Raw genomic sequence first — 14,335 nt, 5'->3', positions numbered from 1 at the left:
ATCTCAAAGGAGGGTTCAGTAGGCTCAATTACCCCATAAGCAACAACATGCTTTAATCAGCACTACTTGATGGAAAGAGAGTAGTGAAATCTTAAGAAAGGTTAAATGTAAAATATTTTAAAAAGATTCTTAAATAAAGAATCTTTAAAAAAAACTGTAGTGTAATTCATTGAGTTGAATGATGAGATGGATAGTAAGGGTCAGTAATTTGTCCTCGTTGTAAAAACACACATTTTTGAATAAGATCTCCTAGGGGAGCTTCTCATTTGAACCAGTCTGTGGTGTTAATAATACCACTAATATTTGGAAAATAGTAGTAAGATTTGATGTGATAGGCCTGACAAGTCCAGCAGAAATAACATGTAGCACATACCAAAATGAAAATTTAAATGTGGAAAGTCTGGCTTTTTGGTATATTATACTCGGGAGTGCAAAGTTTAGCACAAAAGACACTATACGCAAAACAGTAACTGCCCAGGCTAATATTTCATCCTAGTCTCGATTCTTCATCAGAACTATTTATTTTATAACCAGACCTTACTATGGCTCCCTGTCAAAACTGCTGTTCCGGATATTACACACACAGTAAGTAGCTGACTGGTAGATTTTCATTAGATTTCTTCTGCATCAAATATATCCACCTACTTTAAAATTTATTTGTCGAAAAAGCATATTTTTCATCTTAGCAGTGTCAAGTGTTTCCTCAAAAAGATCCTTAAAATACTAAATACTATTTATCAGTTTTACCTTCACATTTCAGGGAGAAGAGTTTTTAAGTGCAACAGGATAATGTATCCCATTTTTATTTCCTTCCATATCTTCACCAGACTAAAGATTGTTTTGTTAAGGGAAAAAAATCTCCTCATTGATCTTTAAAAACACATATGATGTTACTGTACCTTATCCCCTCTACTCCACATGACTTTTGGTGTTGGCTCGCCAGTGATAGGGATCTCAAGGCGTAATTTAGTTCCTGCCACTACTGTCACAGTGTTATTTTCCCCAAGACCATCAAGGTGAAGTTTAGGAGGATCTGAAAAAGAAAAAATTGCCCAAATTTTTATAGGTCTTCCTCTTCCAAAATTTAGGAACCTGGGAACAAGTGAGAGATACAGAGAAACACGCTCTGCTGCTCCTATTTTCCTGGTATTTTTACTCAATTAATATCTGTTTGGAAGTAAAGTAGAGAAGAAAAAATTCTGAAAGAAAATAATCGATGAAGAATGAATCATAGAACCATAGAGATTTGGGAATAGTAGGTGCATAAAAGAAAAACAATCCACCTTCCTGAGGCAGGATTGTTTAAATTTAGATAATGTGAGAGAGACTTCCAATAATTGGCTCTTGAAAATTTCCATTGTAGATGTTCTACATTTGGAATTGTGATGCTCCAAGCATCATTATTCTCTCATTGCTCTAATATTTTAAACTTTTTCTTAGTCTAAATACTTTTCCTGGAAATGAAATGATTACTTCTGTTGTACTCCATGGATATTGAGAACTGATGAATGTGCTCTTACTTTAATATATTTTATCTGTGAAAGTACCCACTCTCTTTTCATTCTCCCTAATTCTTGACAATCTCATTTCTAACGTAAGTATCCCACTCATCATTTACAAGCCATATTTTCTAAAACTTTGATCATTTATATTGGTATCATTTAGACTTCATATTCACTGTCTGAAGTTAAAAGTCAGTGGGGTACTGTTGTGGAAATCTTATTTAACTCTCTGGGTATCATTAAGTGTAAGTATTGTATAGGCAAATATGTACATACTGAACTATTTTACTAAGCTAAAAGATATCTTGAAATATAAAAAAAATTCCATTCTTCGAAGAATACAACACTGAAGGTCTGAAAAATTATACCAAGAACTACTTTACATGAACTGTTAACAGTAGTTAAAGTTTAGGAATTCAGCCACGCCAGGACTGTAAACTATGACCAGGTCCTGAGGCAAAGTACTCTCTTACTAGCTCAGTGTCACTTTGCCAAAGTAGCAGCTCTGTGTTTTGAAGTAAGCACCTGCTCAGAAGAAACAAACTGATTGTATTCAAGGATATATCACACAGTTTTCACTTTCCAAGGGTAAAAGAGAAGGAAATGCAATTTGTAATTTGTTGTGCCAAGTACTTACCCACAACATGTACTTTGCATGGAATATTAATATTATAAGCATCTGGTACAAACATGTATTCAGCCTCATCATCAACAGCAGCACTTGCTATGATAAATCTATGGATTCTGTAAAGCAGTGAAAAAGATAGACATGTAAATTATCTTTGAAGACTATTTGAGGCTATGAGGAAAAATCTGAAGAAAAAAGTTTAGGAGATCTGTGCAAGTGTGTAAAATGTGCAAAAACAACAACAACAACAACAAAACTATCAGAAAACAGTATTGTTTTTAAATCTAAATGTTCTTAATAATGCCCCCAAATTGTTTTGACCTATTACTACCTAATATCCCATACAAACAGCAACAACAATGTCCAGAAAAAAGAATCTTTTAAAATTAGATGTTTCAAGTATTTTATTATTATTGTCTTCCATAGCCAGAAGACACAGTATGAAAAAGGAAAAGAAGACAAAGGTTTTATTTTCTTAAAACTAACTGTGTTTAAAGGACAAAGTTTAGGCTTTACATATTGATAATACATAGTTTCCAGAGAAATAACCCTCATATTGGTACATCTTTACAATGTCACTTCATCAAAAATCAAATCAGTACTTGACATGCTTACCTTCCTTTGTGATAAAGCTTTACGCGGTCACTAGCTTCAATCAACTGTCCATTTTTGTACCATTTCCCTTCCACATTCTCTGATATCTCACATTTCAGGTGTATTTCCTGTCCAAGCCTCACTGTCTGGTCTTCTAGTGCAAGTGATATCTTCAATGGTCTCACTTGGGAAAAGAGAAGTAGATATCTTAATGTTATTATCAAGTAACAGCTTATAAGAAATGCTGATCCAAAATATCCATGCCCTGAGCAGGAAAACCTGATCTGTATTCACTTGGAGTGTATTTGAACTTTGTCTTGGTGTCACTGGTGTTCCAGTGCAAGATGAGGGTGCTTATATCCCCTAGAATCCAGTAAGAAACTTTCAAAATGTAGAAGGCTTGTTTCCCTAGGTCTACTCTTGGAGTGCACAGGTCTACCTACCCTTTTCTGCCATCTAACTGCTTACAGAGGTCTCCCACATGAAACAAGACAATTTGGAGACTTAACAAAGTAGTTAATTACAACTATTCACTGTAGTTATGAGCCTCTTGTGTCAGGCTTTTATCAAAGGACATGGTGGACAGTGTAAAGTTATTTCATACATGGCTTCTCCTTGTGTTTGCTAAGCTGCCCTAACTGCCCCTGTAAAAACACAAAGATATTACTAGCTTTTGTTGAACTTGAGGCTGAGAACTTGTGCTCTCTGGAAAATCAGATGCTAGAGACCAGAGTCTAGGCTGAACACACAGCTCTGTGCATGTGCACTAAATATACCTGCCTATAATCTGACATGTGAAACAAGGAATGATGGAAAATAACTGCATTTTACAGAAAGATAGCTGGAACATTCTCATCAGAAGAAGCATGAATTTATAAGTGTGGCAGGTAAGATTAGGGAATCCAATGGCTACAGTGTATCATTTTCAGCTTGGTAAGAGAACTGTGAATTGTGCTTAGGATGTAATTTTGTATAAAATAGTTAAAAGCATAATGTGTGTATGTATGATATATGGTAAATTCACAGAGTGTAACAAATTTACCACAAACAGGTACTCAGAATCCATCTTGCTCACCTATGCCAGTAAGACCAAATCTACACCTACTCGCAAAATGGCCATCTGCCTAAAACCAAAGTGGCAGATTATAAAGATGCATAGATTTTGCTGGAAACCACAAGTGTTTTAAAGATATATTCAAGCAGTACTGATACTGTTTGATACTGAGATACATAGCCTCATTTTAGTGCCTTTAGTTTAGTTCAAATGGCTCTGATGCCAGTTAAAAGTACACATAGTAGTAGACTTTCTTTTTTTCCCACAATTTTCTTTTTTCCCCTCTTTTTATCTAAAAAGTCTTCGTTTTGTCTTTCCTGTGAAAGCCTGAAAAGATTCAAGAAAAGCAAGTACTTCCCCTGCATGTTTCAATTTGTTGACCTGTTATATCTTTTCATGGATAGCTATGTTTTCCATCTTAATGAACAGACAGGAATTTTCAAGCAGGACTAATTCACTGTCTGTAACTGCAAACTGGAGATTTGCAGCTAAGACATTGACATGGAAGATAAAGTTGTCTTTAAGCCCTCAGAAAAAGGCAAGCAAATTATTACTGTTATTTAGCAAACTGTGACCATCAATATCAAGTGCAAGATATATTATACTTACAATCAACAGAAAGCTTGGCTTCTGACTGGCCTCCTGTTGTCATTACGGAGTAAGTTGCGTTGTCATTTTTTGCGGCCTCCTCTATTATCAAAGTGTGTTTTTTACCTTCAACTTTGATTCGATATTGAGATTTAGGATCATTGGTAAGCTCTACACCATTCTTAAACCTAACAGAAAAGAAAGAGTGATTATTTTCCCAATAGAAGCCCAGTGTGAATAAGACTTTCATAAACCGAAACTTCTGGAGAAGACTTTGCAAGATTTATGACACAAAAAAGTGTTAAACAAACTCACCCATGAATGTGTAAGACTGTTTTTGCTGTTAATACTTCACTGAATAATGTTCTCCTGAGGATTTTTAACTGGTACTGAAAATGCTCTCCTCATTTATTCCTACACATAAAATCATCTTTGCTCTGTTCCCCCTCCCCAGCCCCATCTGTGTCTCAAGGTAAACAAAGTCTATTGAAAGAATGATTTACCATTTAACATTTGCATCATCCTCAGACACTTCGCAGCTCAGTTCTACGCGTTCACCAACATAGGTACTGGTATCTTCCAGGCCTTTGGTCACCAAAATTGGAGGATCTTTGACAAGATAAAATTATAGATTTACAATCTTAAAGAGAGGTGAAGAAGGTTTTTAAAATCATGCTATAGGAGATAAGACTATCAACACTATGGGATCGAAAATGTTAAGGGAAAGGCCACTCATTCATAGGTTTTGGTACAGTCTTCCCTTAAGTGTTGGCAGATGAAACTAAAATCAGTACTTTAATGCCTGATTTGATAGTATCTGGATCAGGTCAGTTGGACCATTATGAGGGTTGCCAGGTAGATAAGTGTGTAAGGAAAAGCCAATACAGAGACAAATGAGTCTCCAAAATGTCTTTGAAACTAAGGAGGACCACAGTCCCACTAGATCCCAGTGGACAGTAAGAAACATGAAATCAACAGTATCTCCATTTCTGAGTTTTCACTAAATTACTAAGTACAGGATGAAGAAAAATGATCAGGAATGATAAAAATACAGATTAACCCTGCTAATACAAATACAAACGCACACTGAGCCATATCCTTCCTGTTAATTTCTTCTGCAGTTAAAAAAACCACATCAATTTACACCAGCTGAAATGGGAGCAGACTGGTGTAGTTACCTCTCACAAAAAGTTCTGTGGAGCATTTCTCATCACCAGCTGTCACGTAATAGCGAGCATCATCTGTCATAGTACAGTTATTGATGAATAAAATTCTCTGGTTACCTTTGTGCTCAAAAATGTATCTGTTTGAATAGAATACAGAAAAGATGCATTAGCAAAACTGCTGGATCTCTCCTTTTTTGGTGTATATATAGAAAATCTTTTAGGGATCATTAGAGGGGAAAACCTGTTTTTTACACAGACCTGGGAAAGGAGTCCCAGGATGAGATTTTCATGTTACAATAGAAAATGTAAGAACAATTATAGAATTTGTTGCAAAAAGAGCTGTGGTTAGAGTGATAATGAACAGTTTCTGGCTTGTTCCAACATTCAAGGCTTACATGATACAAAAATATTATAATAATAATAATAAAAAAAAAAACAAACAGGCAGAATAAAATGGATACTGAAACTCTAGATGAGTAAAGATGAAAATAACCAGTAACAGGAGACCATCTTCACTCCAACACTCTTAACATTTTTGTGAAGTATAATAATAGCCAAGGTTAAGAAGTTAATATTATTGGTAGGCCATATGGCACAAGAGATAAGTAATGGGATATGGGGTTTTGGTAATGGGATATGCGGCCTTTCACCTTTATGTCACCAGTTTAGTTCTACTCCAGGTTTGCAGAGACCAAAGCTCATTAGCATCTGACAGCTGCTTCAGCAGCCTGGAAGAAATGCACTGGAGCATTCAGTCCAGGTCCTTCTATCCTTCTACTGCAGAAGAACACACATCTGCAAAGCAGTTCTGAACTGCTCATGGAAGTTAAAGATAATACTTTTGTTACTTTTATTCTTTTATTACCTTTTCTTTCTTCCTTTTTTTTTTTTTTTTTTTTTGTTAGTCACATATATCAATCAAAATTCTTCACTGACTGAAGCAGTGATAGAATAAAAGAGATCTGCCATTCCCTGTAATAGGATTTTTGCTAGTTACAGTTTTTCACTGGGCCAGAAAGAGAAAATTGAAAGGTTCTTGTGCTTTCAAACAGTATTTGAGGAACATTACATTTTTATGTATTATCATTCTTAGCTGTTTGACTGTGGAATGGGATTTTGTACTCCAGGTTTTGAAAGATATGAGAACATCAGGGATTGGGCTCAAGTTCCAGCCATTGCTCTACTTGTATCCAAGAAGCTTCTTGCTTATAGGTAAATCCAGAGTGTAAACCAATACATAAGTGACACAGATAATGGAAAAGCTTGGGCACAGTAGATTGTGACTAAAATTGCTAAGAACTAACTCAGGTTGCTGGCTTCATTGTGTTAACCAAATAGTGGAGAGAGAAAAAAAGCCTCACCCTGCAGCTGATTACCTAATTAATAGACAGTGTTGATTAGAGAGAATTTTATAGGTAGTTTATGAGGCAGGTAGGCATTATGTTAAAGATCTCTCCTTTTAGTAACCAATTACTACAGAAAGATTCTGACCTTATTCTAACATAGAACTGAGAACAAGAGACTTATTTTTTCAAAATGCTTCCTGGTTTTGTTTTTGTTTTAAACTACCAAGCAGGAAATGGCTATATGTTTTGTTAAGGATCTTTAACTCTCTTCTCTCGAGATAAAACACACAATCTATGTTAACAGCATTTTTGGGTCATGAACAATATAGCATATTTTACCTGCTTTTTCACTGTAATGGAATGTCAGAAATAAAATTGGTGCAAGCCTGATCAAAGGTATGTGAGACAGTTGTCAAGGAAACATATATGCACATGTTTTATTGCCTACATACAATCACTTACTTTGCACTTGGTCGTATTTCTTGGCCATTTTTATACCATTTAAGTTCCACTGTTGGATCTGCTAGCTCCACCATGAATCTAACTTTGCCTCCTTTATCCACCTGATATGCAGGGTCAAGTCCTTTGGCAAATGCTGTTGTGGAAGAGAGATGTTATTGTACATGAAGATCAGAAAATAAATGATATGAATGCTGAAATGACATTACATATATCTCATTAAAGTTATCAGAATATATACATTCCATCTTATGCATCACTCTGTATTTTTGGGCTGGTTCAGACAAGTCAGGTGTTGTTATATTTTTGCCTAGAAATAGTGCCAGTAAAACTGCAGAGTAATGCAGTTCAGTTTATCCTGATCTAGTTAATATCTCCTCATGACTTTGCAGTATGATATGGTTCTTATTAGGACTGGGTAGATGTAACTTTGGCAGCTTGCTGAGAATCTTTACTTCAGAGTATAATTGTATACAACAGGAGCAGTGCAAGTATCTAGAATGAATCCAATAGAAAGAACCTCTTTATGAGCCACGCCACTTGAGTTAACAAGGAATTTTAATCTAAAAATTTTGTTCAGAATAGAAATGAATGGTTTGTCTGCAAGCTAAACTTATTTTCTGTAGTCTGCAAAGCGTAGATTGCAGCTCCAACTGTGACAGATGTTTCAGCTGCAAAAGATGTCACTCTGCGAATCCTAGTGGAGCTTTTCAAAATGATTATTTTAGATGGGCAAATATAGACCAAGTTGTTCTGGGAAAGGTAAGGTCAGAACTCAAACATTTCAAAACACTTTAGCATCAACATTTAGCTACTGACAGCTACAAATGTTAAACCCAGGGGAGCAGATAATCTGTGGCTCAAAAATAAACGGTGCCTCAAAAATACTGCCAATAGCTAAATTAGCTTCTGGTAAGGTTTATATCATGCGTATGTCTAATTGCAGTAGACTGAATATGTTGAGACAGCAGTAGTAGAATTACAAAACCTGAACAGAATATTTTATTTAAAGTAACTTCTCACAATTTAAGGGATTTCAATTCATAGTAAAGGTGGCATGGGGTGAATAATATTCTATTGTCAGCATGTCATTATAGAGGCATTTTACACACTGTGTGAGGACCTTTTTGTAGGTAAAACCACGTCTACTGAAAAATCCTGACATGACTGGTAGCCACATCCTACTCATCTTGGAACTTCTGAGAGGGACCAGAAAAACTGGTGCCAGGTGCTGATGGGTGCTCTTTTTCCATTACAAATTTCCAGCACCTCCTTGTGATGAACCTGGGTAGAAAATAGCTCTTTCTTCAAGCTGAACAATTTGTGCATCAGCTTCCAGCCCTTTCCTCGCACCAGACATGTAGGGGTAGAGGTTGGGGTAAGGGTAAGGGTAATACAGTAAGTCTGGGTTTATATGATGCATAGTTATGTTTGGCTACTGAACATAATAATATTTTGCCTTATCCATACCTGCACTCTTCTTCACCTCCCTGCGCATGCGCTTCAGACGCTTCAACATGCCTCTCAGGTCAGTGATACCATACTGAAAAGCAATCTTCTCATATTCACTAGGGTTGGCATTCTTCAGGAGCTCCCACACATCTACTTCAGGTTCTTCTTCTTGCTGTTTAACCTCCCTAACAGTGGCAAAATAAAATTGTGGGAGAAGAGTTAGTGAGACCTTTTCATACCAGAAAAAAGGGTGGAATTGAATCCATGGTGATATTAGAAATGTTTTGCTCAAAATTTGAAGGCTACCACCATATTTTTTATTTCACTTTGACATCAAGCTTTCCAAACATCTGTAAATAAGTGAATTCAAGCCCCAGTTCCACTCAGTACAAGTGGTGTAGTTGAGAATGACATTCACACCTTAGTTTACACTGCTCCAGAGTTTGGATATAAGTTTTTGTTTGGCAATTTCTGATGTAACCAGCAATGAGGAATGTTGTGTTTCTTCATCATAGTATAGAACTGGTTTGAAAATGTAGTACTACAGATGCATACCTGCTTAAATTGGTTTTACTTGTTGTAACTTTACTAGAATCGAGGAAGATTTAGGACAGTACTACTAAGATCTGAGTCTAATCCATACATTTCAGTTACACAAAAATGGTTTTCAACTTGGAGACCCTGTAACTGTTGCAAGTGGTGACCAAAGAGAGGACATAATGTAATCCAAGGGAATCTGTGTTCACCAGCTCTTCTAAGAGTCCCTTAAATCAAGAGTATGGATAGGAACTGGAGATTCTCGACCAGCTTGGGTGCAAGATGGGTCTGATGGCTTCCATGTTTATCTTTGTCTTAAGGGTGGGAAATGTTTTAGAGGCCTGTGTGAATACCATCACAGTTATCTTATGATATCCTACTTACTATCTCCAGCTCTAGGCTAAGACAGCCAACCATTAGATGAGGGAAAAAATGAAAGTGCCCTAAACAAAATGGCAGTTTTTGAGAATGACAGCTTAGCTCAAATTGAACTGCTGAAACAATCTAGGAAATTGAGCTGAAATCTAGACTTTTTCTTTCTGCAGGATCATTAAGCTCAGGCCAGGACCAGTCTGACTTGATTGTATCAGTCTAGTGAAATCATTTTTTTGAGTGTTTTCATAATAGAATATGAAAATAAAGAGTTAAGAAACAAATGAAAAAGAGAGTGAGATTTGCCATGACACTCTGTTAGAGCTGAGCGCTAACATCACAGAATTTTGTTTAATAATAATACAGAAACAACACTGGGGATCCCTGTAGTGTTGTATGAGTACTTATGGAAAAACACTTTGCTGTTTAATTTGTGAGACTTTCTAATTTTCATAATTAGCCAGTGATATTTTCTAAAGGTGAAAAAATAAAATAAAATTGGATCATGTTTGAAATATTGACGTTGATAGCTCTGAATAATTCTTAGAAAATCTATGCTATGTAATTTCATATTTGGGGTTTCTATTTATTTATTTATTTATTTATCTATTTATTTATTTATTTTTCAGTGCTCATAATTACTGGAGATGGACTATGTGCCGTGAGTGCTGGAGCTTTGGTGAGATTCGTTCTGCGTGACAATAAGATGAGATCAGCTTTCAAACCTATGCGTAAGCTGACACACCTGCTGGAGTGTCGTTCTCCTTTCCCGGCACTGGCCACTTGCCATGCAACTCCTGTCTGTTCTAAGTGCAGCTGAGTTCCATGGGGTTTGAGATAATGAGCCCCTTTAAATCAAGCAGTAGTTAAGAACGAGGATCAATGAGATCATCTTGATTTTCAAGCAGTTTGAAATAATTTATTCCAAAATATGTATTTTTTTCCTCTTGCATAACTGGAGAACAGATTTTGAAACAGGGTAAACCAACCTTTTTCTGGGATCAAGATAGTTTCTGCTGTGTGTAGCAGGCAAATGTTGCTGCAGATTTTCTCAATGGATTGATCTCTCCACAAAAGTGCTTGCAGATCTTACCCACGAAAATGTGCATGTTGCTGAAAGATGCACTTTTAAGAAATAATACCTAAATGTGTGTTTTTTGAGATTTAGTGCCTTGTGAAATTCCAGGCTCTTACTGAATTGAAGCATAACCCGTTACAGAGCAGAGTACTGGTATAAAAATGGATTGGTCTTTCTTCAAGACAAGCACAAAGGCAATGTACAGATTCTGTGCAGGTAGCCTTTGTGTGTGTGTGTGTGTGTTTAATAAAAACAGACATTTTTTTAAGTATTATGCACCACACGTGAAAAATTAGCTCTCTTCTTGGTAGCATGACCATACAAAAGAGAGGGAGTGCACCTGCAACAATTTCTTTTTGAAAACTGAAATGCAGAAACATATTTTTACAATTGAAATGGATACCAATATCCACACTAAGGTCTAAGTAGCAGTCTTACCATTTAATTGAGCTCATAACTAAGAGGCTGCATCTGAGTGCTTGGAGCAAGGAGGTGATGTACCACTTTCACTACTATTAAGTAGTGATGTTTATGAATTAGAAGTTTGCTTTTCACATTAACCACAAAATTCTTATGCCACACTTGTATGGCTATATAGTATTTATCTTATAAAACACGTTAGTTGTTAATGAAGTTACAGTGATTCTTTTTCACACTTCTCTTTCCACAAAAACCCCATGCAACTCTTACATGCAACTCATGTTGCTAATTAAACACACCACAGGCTGTTGTGAGATCTGTTATGGTAAGTTGTATTAGCAGGATAAAAAAATCAATCTGAAGATCCTAGTTAGGGATGAAAAGGTTTAGAAAAAAAAGACCTGGTGGATTTGAATTGGTTCAGGTAGTATTTTCTTTTCCTTCAATCTCCCTGCTTTCACTTCACTCTTACTTCAGTTGACTAAATACTTTTCTTCCCATTATAGCTCTCAAGCCTGCTATGAATTTTACAATGTAATTGCTATTGTATACTTGGTTTTTCTCTTTCAGAGTCATTGATTTTTATGGCAGATATTTTTAATTATATATATATATATATTTAATTATATATATATATATATATATATTTTTTTTTTTAATTAGAATTTAACTAATTAACTTAGATGAAGGTTGTGTAAGGCCATATCTTCATTTGCAGGAATTGTCTTAATCTAATAAGAAACTAAACTGGGTTTACAGTTTGAAATAGCTAACAGCATAGCTATCGTATCATCAGATTCTCAAGGTGAACAAGAGAAACACACATCCTTGTTTTCCCATTTAAAAGTTAGTAGTTGAATGAATGATCACTGAATATTTGTGCGCATATATTGAAATAGTAGGTAAAAATGAATTAATAGAGATCTCTACTGTTTGAAAACAATATGTATTTTTTCACACCAAAGTGCTAGCACCAAATTATGTGAATAGGTTAATCTAACCATTGCGTCTTTTTGCTCTTGCACCCAAACCAATTTTCTGAACTGCTCATCCCTGTGTAGGAAATTCTCCCCCTTGAGACTCCATGCAAACACAAAAGAAATAGCAAGTAGATTAAATGTTATCGGTCTCTTTATGTTGTGGCTCACTTTTCTCCTGGTAGACTCAAGTCTGAATTTTCTTTTCAACACACTTAAAGGTAGAATTAAATGAACATTTGCATATTATAGCATGAGAATGACAGTTAGAAACATAAGAAATAAAAAAAAAGAAACGTCAGAAAAGTCTTAAGAAGTTATTAATGCTACACCTGACTCTTTCTGTGTGCGAACCTAATGGTTTGCAATCCACACCTGCTCACTGCATCACTTGGTTCTCACCTACGTTTCAGGAGACCACTAAAGTCAAGTTCTCCTGCATCGTCTTGTCCATCACCGCTGTTATTAATAGAAAAAGATCAAATCTTTGTTTAATACAGAAAGACATAAATGACACACATTGCAAACTCTCTTCATGTCTCTCATACTCAACACTGTCCAGACACACAACTAATGGTGTAAAATCAACACAAACTTGTATTCTTTTTCACACAAGTTATCTTACCTTAGGCACTTGTGAAAAGTAACACAAAGGTTTGTATTGCTTGTATTGCATTATACTTTGATGGCAAATTTTTGTAACTGCATACATAAATTTGCCCGGATTTGTGTTAGATTTCAGTAACACAAATAAATGTGAGCTAGTCAACACAATGAGCTTTGTTTTTCATTTTCGTATCATATGCGTATAAAAACAAAGGGCTTGTGCTGATCTTATGCTGTGAATGTAAAACAAAGATTTGCATTGCTGTTTGGTGCTTTTAACAGCGTATGTCAAATACCAGACTGCAAAGCATATAATTAAGACTTAATGTTTCTCTCTAAATGAAGGGAAAAATCAGTTAAAAACAGCACATTTTACACTTTTACAGATGAAATCATTGGGTTTTGAAGGTGCATATATTTCTATGATGTGACTTTAAGCAGTAAAATTGTATCGTTAAAATGCATGTAAACAAGATAATTCCCTTAATGTTTGTAAATACTATGGTCAAAATCCCACAAATGTTAAGTCAGATGGTATCAGTATTTTATCTTGCATTTTGTATACAAAGTATCCCTTACAAAAACAGAGAATATTCAGAGATATCCTCATCCTGTGGGGCAGAATTGCCCCTATTATTGCATTTTTAAAAAGATATACAGAAGTAAAAAGTGTGCACCTTTAATATAATATTTTTTCTCTTTACTCTTTAAATCAAATATTTCTAAACAAAAATAGTTAATTTTTAGTCACAACTTTGCCTGCATGTGTGAATTAATCAGCTGCATTCATTTTATATTTATAAAACATTTTCTGTCTGAATACTTCTACACTTGTAGGACATAAAGGTGACATCTCTATACTGGTATTAATTACTGTTTTATAACAAAGTTAAATAACTATGACAGACTTCAGACACAGTACTTTACATTACTGCCTCTGCAATATTTCAGTATATTTTATGTATATTTCGTATATATTAGTGTATATTTCATATTTTTATATATCATTTTGTATATCATTTGAAGTTTTTTTACAGAGATGGACATATGACACTTCTTTACTTCAGAATACAACAAGGCCAGCTCTGGTCTTGCTGAAATCAGTGTAAATTTTTTCTCTGCTTTTTATGAGTGCAGGACTTGGATCAGAATCATTCATATCATAGCTCACAATTTTCAGGAAACATGGTGGAATATCATAGAGAATGAAAATACAATTTTTAAAACCTCTGAAGTAACAGGTAGTTAATATCTTTGAATATTACACCTTCGCTTAAAGCAGTGACACCACAGTTTCAGGGGATTCTATCAATGAATTTTAACTAGTTAATTCTACCCATTACCTTAAGCCCCAGTTCTTTAATCTTTATTTTCAAAACCATTCTGAAGATACCCTATACAACTGCCTGCCAGAATAGAGAGGAGTTCCATACGCTACCACATCCATTACTGAGGGGTTTCACAGGATCACTGTTTGAAGTTACCTTCTTTTGAAAGCAGATCTGATGTCAATGGATGGAGCAGCTTGAGAGGATTCTGTGAAGCAGCAGTAGGAC

The 14,335-nt window shown here is 35.4% G+C and overlaps 1 protein-coding gene across 13 annotated transcripts in view; it reads right to left on the bottom strand.

Annotated features, from left to right (window-relative positions):
- Nucleotides 1-14,335, bottom strand: part of MYBPC1 (myosin binding protein C1) — a 70,947-nt gene that overhangs the window by 23,006 nt on the left and 33,606 nt on the right. For all 13 annotated transcript variants that reach the window (XM_085521950.1, XM_085521973.1, XM_085521942.1 and 10 more), the window contains 10 exons: nucleotides 14,264-14,315; nucleotides 12,576-12,632; nucleotides 8,808-8,974; nucleotides 7,341-7,473; nucleotides 5,545-5,669; nucleotides 4,870-4,975; nucleotides 4,388-4,554; nucleotides 2,746-2,908; nucleotides 2,140-2,246; nucleotides 900-1,033 (listed from right to left, as the gene is read on the bottom strand). In XM_085521950.1, coding sequence (XP_085378076.1) covers nucleotides 900-1,033; nucleotides 2,140-2,246; nucleotides 2,746-2,908; nucleotides 4,388-4,554; nucleotides 4,870-4,975; nucleotides 5,545-5,669; nucleotides 7,341-7,473; nucleotides 8,808-8,974; nucleotides 12,576-12,632; nucleotides 14,264-14,315 — 1,211 coding nt within the window. The remainder of the gene's footprint in view (nucleotides 1-899; nucleotides 1,034-2,139; nucleotides 2,247-2,745; nucleotides 2,909-4,387; nucleotides 4,555-4,869; nucleotides 4,976-5,544; nucleotides 5,670-7,340; nucleotides 7,474-8,807; nucleotides 8,975-12,575; nucleotides 12,633-14,263; nucleotides 14,316-14,335) is intronic.

The sequence above is a fragment of the Coturnix japonica genome, chromosome 1 (genome assembly GCF_054131305.1).
Source record: "Coturnix japonica strain WE chromosome 1, WE-NBRP24, whole genome shotgun sequence".
In the NCBI taxonomy this organism is placed as follows: domain Eukaryota; kingdom Metazoa; phylum Chordata; class Aves; order Galliformes; family Phasianidae; genus Coturnix; species Coturnix japonica.
Note: the sequence above shows the minus strand (reverse complement) of the source record. Positions and strands in the feature narration are given on the sequence as shown.